The sequence below is a fragment of the Salvelinus namaycush genome, chromosome 31, assembly GCF_016432855.1.
Source record: "Salvelinus namaycush isolate Seneca chromosome 31, SaNama_1.0, whole genome shotgun sequence".
In the NCBI taxonomy this organism is placed as follows: domain Eukaryota; kingdom Metazoa; phylum Chordata; class Actinopteri; order Salmoniformes; family Salmonidae; genus Salvelinus; species Salvelinus namaycush.
The window spans coordinates 1613054-1624124 of NC_052337.1; the positions used below are offsets into that span (position 1 = coordinate 1613054).

The 11071-nt window shown below is 44.2% G+C and overlaps 1 protein-coding gene across 1 annotated transcript in view; it reads right to left on the bottom strand.

Annotated features, from left to right (window-relative positions):
* LOC120026142 (tyrosine-protein kinase receptor Tie-2-like) overlaps window positions 1-10664 on the bottom strand; it is a 91188-nt gene extending 80524 nt beyond the window's left edge. The window contains exon 1 of the mRNA XM_038970963.1: window positions 10427-10664. Within this exon, the coding sequence (XP_038826891.1) occupies window positions 10427-10541 (115 nt within the window). The 5' untranslated portion in view covers window positions 10542-10664. The remainder of the gene's footprint in view (window positions 1-10426) is intronic.
* Between the last annotated feature and the right edge of the window lie 407 nt (window positions 10665-11071).

Genomic DNA, 11071 nt, shown 5'->3' on the forward strand with positions numbered 1-11071 from the left:
GAGGACTACTGACAACCAGGGTGTAGGTTAATAGGGGGAAGAATAGTCCTGAGGACTACTGACAACCAGGGTGGAGGTTTATAGGGGGAAGAATAGTCCTGAGGACCCTTGACAACCAGGGTGTAGGTTAATAGGGGGAAGAATAGTCCTGAGGACTACTGACAACCAGGGTGGAGGTTTATAGGGGGAAGAATAGTCCTGAGGACGACTGACAACCAGGGTGGAGGTTAATAGGGGGAAGAATAGTCCTGAGGACTACTGACAACCAGGGTGGAGGTTTATGGGGGGAAGAATAGTCCTGAGGACTACTGACAACCAGGGTGGAGGTTTATAGGGGGAAGAATAGTCCTGAGGACTACTGACAACCAGGGTGTAGGTTAATAGGGGGAAGAATAGTCCTGAGGACTACTGACAACCAGGGTGGAGGTTAATAGGGGGAAGAATAGTCCTGAGGACTACTGACAACCAGGGTGGAGGTTTATAGGGGGAAGAATAGTCCTGAGGACTACTGACAACCAGGGTGGAGGTTAATAGGGGGAAGAATAGTCCTGAGGACTACTGACAACCAGGGTGGAGGTTTATAGGGGGAAGAATAGTCCTGAGGACTACTGACAACCAGGGTGGAGGTTTATAGGGGGAAGAATAGTCCTGAGGACTACTGACAATGTAAGGTGTGGGTTAATAGGGGGAAGAATAGTCCTGAGGACTACTGACAATGTAAGGTGTGGGTTAATAGGGGGAAGAATAGTCCTGAGGACTACTGACAATGTAAGGTGTGTGTTAATATGGCTCTTGCAGCAACAACAAAAAATGGAAGATAAAATCCATGTCAGAGTATCATATCACAATCGGTTGAGTTTAATCCTAAAACCTACGGACAGGGAGATGATACACACAGTCGTATAACTCAGTTTACACACCCAAATGTGTTTCTGATCTGTTACGTTCAAGCAGGCTGAAGTGTAGAATACAGAGGTTTGGGCGGAGGGATGCTATCGAGTCTGTCTTCCAACTCGCCTGGACAAGACTGACAGTTATTACGACAAGGTTCTCACTCCGCAGACAGAGAAGAAGGAGGAGGCGTTGACAAATACACAGAGGAGATACAGACAGGAAGGGGAAAGGCACCCCAGTGTTACAATCATACACCATATTCATCTATAGATTTATCAGTTAACTAACATAGTCCTACTAGTCTGATAAAATATTAGCACTGTCACTTACAATGGCAAGAAAAAGTATGTGAACCCTTTGGAATATCCTGGATTTCTGCATAAATTGGTCATCAAATTTGATCTGATCTTCATCTAGGTCACAACAATAGACAAACACAGTGTGCTTAAACTAATAACACACAAAATATTGTATTTTTCTTGTCTATATTGACTACATCGTTTAAACATTCACAGTGTAGGTTGGAAAAAGTATGTGAACCCCTAGGCTAATGACTTCTCCAAAAGCTAATTGGAGTCAGGAGTCAGCTAACCTGGAGTCCAATCAATGAGACGAGATTGGAGATGTTGGTTAGAGCTCCCCTGCCCTATAAAAAACACTCACAAAATGTGGGTTTGCTATTCACAAGAAGCATTGTCTGATGTGAACCATGCCTCGAACAAAAGAGATCTCAGAAGACCCAAGATTAAGAATTTTTGACTTGCATAAAGCTGGAAAGGGTTACAAAAGTATCTCTAAAAGCCTTGATGTTCATCAGTCCACGGTAAGACAAATTGTCTATAAATGGAGAAAGTTCATCACTGTTGCTACTCTCCCTAGGAGTGGCCGTCCTGCAAAGATGACTGCAAGAGCACAGCACAGAATGCTTAATCAGGTTAAGAAGAATCCTGGAGTGTCAGCTAAAGACTTACAGAAATCTCTGGAACATGCTAACATCTCTGTTGACGAGTCTTCGATACATAAAACACCAAACAAGAATGTTCTTCATGGGAGGACACCACGGAAGAAGCCACTGCTGTCCAAAAAAAGTTGGCAAAAGTGACCCTGGAAGTTCCACAGCGCTTCTGGCAAAATATTCTGTGGACAGATGAAACTACAGTTGAGATGTTTGGAAGGAACACAACACTATGTGTGGAGAAAAAAGGCACAGCACACCAACATCAAAACCTCATCCCAACTGTAAAGTATGGTGGAGGGAGCATCATGGCCTGGACAGCTTGCTATCATCGACGGAAAAATGAATTCCCAAGTTTATCAAGGCATTTTACAGGAGAATGTTAGGCTATCTGTCCGCCAATTGAAGCTCAACAGAAGTTGGGTGATGCAACAGGACAACGACCCAAAACAACAGAATGGCTTCAACAGAAGAAAATACGCCTTCTGGAGTGACCCAGTCAGAGTCCTGACCTCAACCTGATTGAGACGCTGTGGCATGACCTCGAGAGAGCGGTTCACACCAGACATCCTAAGAATATTGCTGAACTGAAACAGTTTTGTAAAGAGGAATGGTCCAAAATTCCTCCTGACCGATGTGCAGGTCTGATCCACAACTACAGAAAACGTTTGGTTGAGGTTATTGCTGCCAAAGGAGGGTCAACCAGTTATTAAATCCAAGGGTTCACATACTTTTCCCACCCTGCACTATGAATGTTTATACAGTCTGTTCAATAAAGACATGAAAACGTATAATTGTTTGTGTGTCATTAGTTTAAGCAGACTGTGTTTGTCAATTATTGTGACCTAGATGAAGATCAGATCAAATTTGATGACCAATTTATGCAGAAATCCAGGTATTTCCAAAGGGTTCACATACTTTTTCTTGCCACTGTATCTGTGTTTGTGAAGTCATAGGGGTCACATTCTGTACACCTCAGACATAAATACAACGGTACAATATAAAGGACATGAAACTTGACAGAGAATTTTTAACTAGTTCATTATATCAACACGGTTGTATATTCACCGAGCATTAACATCGTTTTCTTTCTCACTTGTGTTTCACATGACCCAGACCTCTGTGTTTCTTTTGTTTCATTTCTGTTCAAGGAAAAGCTCTTGTTTTTTTTTTCATCCACAGGTGGTCTGGCTCCGTCTCTCTCTCTCTGCACGGTCTGAAATCCCTCCTCAGCCTTACACACGGTCTGTCCCAAACGGCTCTCTGTCCCCAAAGGGCTCTGATCAAATGTAGTGCACTATATCAGTAACGGGGTGGCACTTGGGACACGTTGTTTGGGAGCGACGGCACGCCCTCTGAGTTACGGCCAAAACGTATCTTAAAAGGTCCAGCTGTTTTCTACTTTCATATTATCATTTCTGCGTAACAAATAAATACCTTTTACTGCGATTTGTTTTCAATTAAAATGGTAAAAAAAGAAGCAAAAAAATAGCTTCTTAGCAAACTGTCACGTTCGGTGTAATGAGGAGACCAAGGCACAGTATGCATACATTCTCTTTTTTAGACGAATGAACACTGAACAAACTAACAAAAAAACAAACCGTGACGCTATATAAACGAGTGCTGACAGGCAACTACACATAAAAAAAAAGAACCCACAAACACCAAACTGGAAAATGGCAACCTAAATATGATCCCCAATCAGAGACAACGATAAACAGCTGCCTCTGATTGGGAACCAATTCAGGCCACCATAGACCTACAATATGCCTAGACTTACAAAACACCCCATAGACATACAAAAAACCCTAGACAATACAAAAACAAGCATACCCACCCTCGTCACACCCTGACCTAACCAAAATAATAAATAAAACATAGATAACTAATGTCAGGGCGTGACACAAAGAGCAATTTCTCAAGCAAGAATTTAGCTAAGATTGTCTGGGAGTGGTCTGAGTGGGGAGGGGAAAACTGAAAACTAGCTGTTATTTCAAGAGAGATTATCTTTCTTTTTGGTCTATTAAACAAATGTACCTTCAAAACTCCATCCCACTAAAACACGCTGACATTTCGGGCGTCTTTTCAAACAGCTCTTAAACTAAAAGGGCATTATCATCGTTTTCACAATTTCACAGTATTATTCCAACTTCATAATGTGGAAATATATATAAAACTTAGGAAATACGTATTTTCTTTTTTACTGCGCTGGGCCTTTAACAAAAATCGAGTTATTTCCTTCAGCCCATTTGCTGGCAGGTTGACGTTTATTGGGATAAGTCTTGTCCTGGAGGCAGAACTGGGCAATGTCCACTAGATGTGCCAGCTGCAAAGTCAAAATTGGCTAAAAATGTATGAAAACAAGAATGAGCCTAATTTAACTTTAGGGTCAGACATTAGGGTTAGCAGTGTGGTTAAGGTTATGGTTAAGGTTTGGTGTAACAGTATAACTTTAGTACCGTCCCCTCGCCCCGACACGGGCGCGAACCAGGGACCCTCTGCACACATCAACAACTGACACCCACGAAGCGTCGTTACCCATCGCTCCACAAAATCCGCGGCCCTTGCAGAGCAAGGGGAAACCCTACTTCAGGTCTCAGAGCAAGTGACGTAACCGATTGAAATGCTATTAGCGCGTACCCGCTAACTAGCTAGCCATTTCACATCCGTTACACTGGGTTAGATTTTAAATGACTTTGTGCCCGTGCCAGCTAGTAACCACACTGCAGAGTTGTTTCTAGGGCAAGATTCAGGACAATAAATGCCAACCTGTGTAAAAAGACGAGTCAATAAAAGGAGAATGTATTAAGACATTATATGCTATGCTGTATTGAGAATCAAATCAAATCAAATTGTATTTGTCACACATACACATGGTTAGCAGATGTTAATGCGAGTGTAGCGAAATGCTTGTGCTTCTAGTTCCGACTAGAGGTGTGTTACGGTCTGTCAAAACCTCAGCATAGGATGCGTCTCAAATGGCAGCCTATATTAAAACAAAAAACTAGACAAGTCAGTCAAGAACAAATTCTTATTTACAATGACGGCCTACCCAGGCCAAACCCGTATGATCCTGGGCCAATTGTGCACCGCCCTATTGGACTCACCAATCACATTTGATCCAGGGACTTTAGTGATGACTCTTAGCACTGAGATGCAGTGCCTTAGACCGCTGCGCCACTCGGGAGCCCAAACTATATAGTGGTATATAGTGCACTACTTTTGACTAGGACTCACAGGGGATAGATAGGGTGCCATTTGGGACGAATCCTAAACAGAGCTGTCAGGGTGATAGATAGACTCCCTCTGTTATCTGAAGATAAAGGGAAGATGGAGAGACAGAATGCTGGGACTGGTTTGTGTTGTAACCCCAGGGACTGAATGACTGGCCTTAAAGCACACTGCTGCGTGTTGTCCAAACAACACATGAAAGTGAGAGACTGACCGGCTTTAACCCTAGAGGGGCTCTAACCCTAGAGGGGTTCTAACCCTAGAGGGGTTCTAACCCTAGAGGGGTAGGGGTTCTAACCCTAGAGGGGTTCTAACCCTAGAGGGGTTCTAACCCTAGAGGGGTTCTAACCCTAGATGGGTTCTAACCCTAGAGGGGCTCTAACCCTAGAGGGGTTCTAACCCTAGAGGGGCTCTAACCCTAGATGGGCTCTAACCCTAGAGGGGTAGGGGTTCTAACCCTAGAGGGGTTCTAACCCTAGAGGGGTTCTAACCCTAGAGGGGCTCTAACCCTAGAGGGGTTCTAACCCTAGAGGGGTAGGGGTTCTAACCCTAGAGGGGTTCTAACCCTAGAGGGGCTCTAACCCTAGATGGGTAGGGGTTCTAACCCTAGAGGGGTTCTAACCCTAGAGGGGTAGGGGTTCTAACCCTAGAGGGGTTCTAACCCTAGATGGGTTCTAACCCTAGAGGGGCTCTAACCCTAGAGGGGTTCTAACCCTAGAGGGATTCTAACCCTAGAGGGGTAGGGGTTCTAACCCTAGAGGGGTTCTAACCCTAGAGGGGTAGGGGTTCTAACCCTAGAGGGGTTCTAACCCTAGATGGGTTCTAACCCTAGAGGGGTAGGGGTTCTAACCCTAGAGGGGTAGGGGTTCTAACCCTAGAGGGGTTCTAACCCTAGAGGGGTAGGGGTTCTAACCCTAGAGGGGTTCTAACCCTAGATGGGTTCTAACCCTAGAGGGGTAGGGGTTCTAACCCTAGAGGGGTAGGGGTTCTAACCCTAGAGGGGTAGGGGTTCTAACCCTAGAGGGGTTCTAACCCTAGAGGGGTTCTACTATGCTGACATATGGAATTGTTTTAAGAAGGTCATACCAAGGATAATTTAGCTATTTCATTTGGAATTGTAGGACCCCCCTTTTGGTATCAAAAAGATACCTAAAGGGTTGGGGGAATGAAACGTTGAATATGGCTTTACTTATTAGCTCATAGAAACACATTGAAAAACAGATTCATAACTCGAACAACAAAAAAATCTAATGGACATTTGTTTTGAAGAGTCTGTCCTGTATCTGAGAGATGTCTTTCCTGTATCTGAGAGATGTCTGTCCTGTATCTGAGAGATGTCTGTCCTGTATCTGAGAGATGTCTTTCCTGTATCTCAGAGATGTCTGTCCTGTATCTGAGAGATGTGTGTCCTGTATCTGAGAGATGTGTTTCCTGTATCTGAGAGATGTGTTTCCTGTATCTGAGAGATGTTTTTCCTGTATCTGAGAGATGTCTGTCCTGTATCTGAGAGATGTCTTTCCTGTATCTGAGAGATGTCTGTCCTGTATCTGAGAGATGTGTGTCCTGTATCTGAGAGATGTGTGTCCTGTATCTGAGAGATGTCTGTCCTGTATCTGAGAGATGTCTGTCCTGTATCTGAGAGATGTCTGTCCTGTATCTGAGAGATGTGTGTCCTGTATCTGAGAGATGTGTTTCCTGTATCTGAGAGATGTCTTTCCTGTATCTGAGAGATGTCTGTCCTGTATCTGAGAGATGTCTGTCCTGTATCTGAGAGATGTGTGTCCTGTATCTGAGAGATGTCTGTCCTGTATCTGAGAGATGTGTGTCCTGTATCTGAGAGATGTGTTTCCTGTATCTGAGAGATGTCTGTCCTGTATCTGAGAGATGTGTGTCCTGTATCTGAGAGACGTCTGTCCTGTATCTGAGAGATGTCTGTCCTGTGTCTGAGAGATGTGTGTCCTGTATCTGAGAGATGTCTGTCCTGTATCTGAGAGATGTGTGTCCTGTATCTGAGAGATGTGTGTCCTGTATCTGAGAGACGTCTTTCCTGTATCTGAGAGATGTGTGTCCTGTGTCTGAGAGACGTCTTTCCTGTATCTGAGAGATGTGTGTCCTGTATCTGAGAGACGTCTTTCCTGTATCTGAGAGACGTCTGTCCTGTATCTGAGAGATGTGTGTCCTGTATCTGAGATGTCTTTCCTGTATCTGAGAGATGTCTGTCCTGTATCTGAGAGATGTGTTTCCTGTATCTGAGAGATGTCTGTCCTGTATCTGAGAGATGTGTGTCCTGTATCTGAGAGATGTGTTTCCTGTATCTGAGAGATGTCTGTCCTGTATCTGAGAGATGTCTGTCCTGTATCTGAGAGATGTGTGTCCTGTATCTGAGAGATGTGTTTCCTGTATCTGAGAGATGTCTGTCCTGTATCTGAGAGATGTGTTTCCTGTATCTGAGAGACGTCTTTCCTGTATCTGAGAGATGTGTTTCCTGTATCTGAGAGATGTGTGTCCTGTATCTGAGAGATGTCTGTCCTGTATCTGAGAGACGTCTTTCCTGTATCTGAGAGACGTCTTTCCTGTATCTGAGAGATGTCTATCCTGTATCTGAGAGATATAAGAAAGATCAGGCAATTATTATTATTATTATGTATTACACATATTTAACCCCATATTTTAGACACTAAACTACTTCAATATATACTCTACTTCCATACATATTTTTTAAACGGGTACCGGGCTACATTCAGACGAGTCTTGTGAGGCTTGTGGGTGTCCTAGAACAAAACAATCAACATGTGCATGTTCGTGAGAGTCTCAACTGTCATATGAGTGTAAAGTCTAAACTTTTGGGACGCTGCAGACACAAGTTGGCATACAGGCTGTACCGACTTCAGACAAGTCCCGTGGGGCTTGTGGGGGTCGTAGAGCAAAACGGAGAACACCATCGTGTTCGTGAGTGTCTCATCTTAATAGTTCATAGCAAAACCATTCAGACGCTACGGATGTTTTCGTGAGAAGAACGATTTTTTGGGGGGGGGGGGGGGGGTGTCTCATGGTCTGACAAACACAGCTGTAGCTCTTTCAACTTTCAACTGGTATCTCTAGCTTAAACATGTCTATGTTTTTGTTTTTTTATGATGCTAATTGGATTTCCACGGGGGGCGCAGACGTCAACTCTAGGGGTTTTAAAACTTACTGCTGCTTGTTGTCCAAACAACACATGAAAGTGAGAGGAACGTTTCCTGCTAAAGAAACGTGTTTTGTAGTGTCCAGTCTTTATTGGACCCTATGTGTTTCTACTTAAGGGATTTAGGGGGACCTAAGTGGGGTTGAGAATGAACTCATTCAGTGCGGTCCTTAGAACGAGGACTGCCAGACCTTTGAAATATCACTCTAATTCTGGGGTGCCAGACAACTCCACATGTGATTTGATAAAATAAATATTTTATATGACATAGTGGTCAAAAGTCATCAGCTGCCTTATGTCATGAATATAAATAGAGTGGGTCACACTGTATTTGGATAGTCCGGATAGTCGACAAACTAAATACTATCTGTTGATACCAGGAGAGAACCAGTAGACCAGACACAGAGTCACAGTAGAACTAAATACCTGGAGAGAACCAGTAGACCAGACACAGAGTCACAGTAGAACTAAATACCAGGAGAAAACCAGTAGACCAGACACAGAGTCACAGTAGAACTAAATACCTGGAGAGAACCAGTAGACCAGACACAGAGTCACAGTAGAACTAAATACCAGGAGAAAACCAGTAGACCAGACACAGAGTCACAGTAGAACTAAATACCTGGAGAGAACCAGTAGACCAGACACAGAGTCACAGTAGAACTAAATACCTGGAGATAACCAGTAGACCAGACACAGAGTCACAGTAGAACTAAATACCAGGAGAAAACCAGTAGACCAGACACAGTCACAGTATAACTAAATACCTGGAGAGAACCAGTAGACCAGACACAGAGTCACAGTAGAACTAAATACCTGGAGAGAACCAGTAGACCAGACACAGAGTCACAGTAGAACTAAATACCTGGAGAAAACCAGTAGACCAGACACAGTCACAGTAAAGATAAATACCTGGAGAGAACCAGTAGACCAGACACAGTCACAGTAGAACTAAATACCTGGAGAGAACCAGTAGACCAGACACAGAGTCACAGTGGAACTAAATACCTGGAGAGAACCAGTAGACCAGACACAGAGTCACAGTAGAACTAAATACCTGGAGAGAACCAGTAGACCAGACACAGAGTCACAGTAGAACTAAATACCTGGAGAGAACCAGTAGACCAGACACAGAGTCACAGTAGAACTACATACCTGGAGAGAACCAGTAGACCAGACACAGTCACAGTAAAGATAAATACCTGGAGAGAACCAGTAGACCAGACACAGAGTCACAGTAGAACTAAATACCAGGAGAGAACCAGTAGACCGGACACAGAGTCACAGTAGAACTAAATACCTGGAGAGAACCAGTAGACCAGACACAGAGTCACAGTAGAACTAAATACCTGGAGAGAACCAGTAGACCAGACACAGTCACAGTAAAGATAAATACCTGGAGAGAGCCAGTAGACCAGACACAGAGTCACAGTAAAACTAAATACCTGGAGAAAACCAGTAGACCAGACACAGTCACAGTAGAACTAAATACCTGGAGTGAACCAGTAGACCAGACACAGTCACAGTAAAGATAAATACCTGGAGAGAACCAGTAGACCAGACACAGTCACAGTAAAGATAAATACCTGGAGAGAACCAGTAGACCAGACACAGAGTCACAGTAGAACTAAATACCAGGAGAGAACCAGTAGACCGGACACAGAGTCACAGTAGAACTAAATACCTGGAGAGAACCAGTAGACCAGACACAGAGTCACAGTAGAACTAAATACCTGGAGAGAACCAGTAGACCAGACACAGTCACAGTAGAACTAAATACCTGGAGTGAACCAGTAGACCAGACACAGTCACAGTAAAGATAAATACCTGGAGAGAACCAGTAGACCAGACACAGAGTCACAGTAAAACTAAATACCTGGAGAAAACCAGTAGACCAGACACAGTCACAGTAGAACTAAATACCTGGAGTGAACCAGTAGACCAGACACAGTCACAGTAAAGATAAATACCTGGAGAGAACCAGTAGACCAGACACAGTCACAGTAAAGATAAATACCTGGAGAGAACCAGTAGACCAGACACAGAGTCACAGTAGAACTAAATACCTGGAGAGAACCAGTAGACCAGACACAGTCACAGTAAAGATAAATACCTGGAGAGAACCAGTAGACCAGACACAGAGTCACAGTAGAACTAAATACCTGGAGAGAACCAGTAGACCAGACACAGAGTCACAGTAGAGTAGATCTGATAACACATGATCCTGCAGCGGTAGGCTGGTAAAGACTCCAGGGCTAGGGCGTCCAGGGTGCACATCTACAGAGCGCGGATGGTCAGACTGGGAATAAAGAGAAAACCCAAACCCCTGAGGGTGTCAGAAAGACCCTTCAACACACATATCTTCACAGTCTGGCTGGCTTTGAAAAGTCTCTAAAGTTCTCTAACTCTCTTTCCCTCCCTTCCCTGCTTTTCTTCCCATTCCTCCCTCCGCCCCAGATCCAACCCCACCCCTCTCTCTCGCTCAATCTCTTTGACTCTTTCTCCCCGGTCTCTATCTCTCTCTACCTACCTCTATCTCTCTCTCGATCTCGCTACTCTCTCTCTCTCTCCCTGTATCTCTCTCGCTCTCTCTCGCTCTTTCTCTGTCTGTGTGTCTCTTTCTCTCCCTCTCTCTCTCTGCTGTAACAGCTCAGTGTTGGGTCAGTAAGGGTTGTAACAGCTCAGTGTTGGGTCAGTAGGGGTTGTAGCAGCTCAGTGTTGGGTCAATAGGGGTTGTAACAGCTCAGTGTTGGGTCAGTAGGGGTTGTAACAGCTCAGTGTTGGGTCAGTAGGGGTTGTAACAGCTC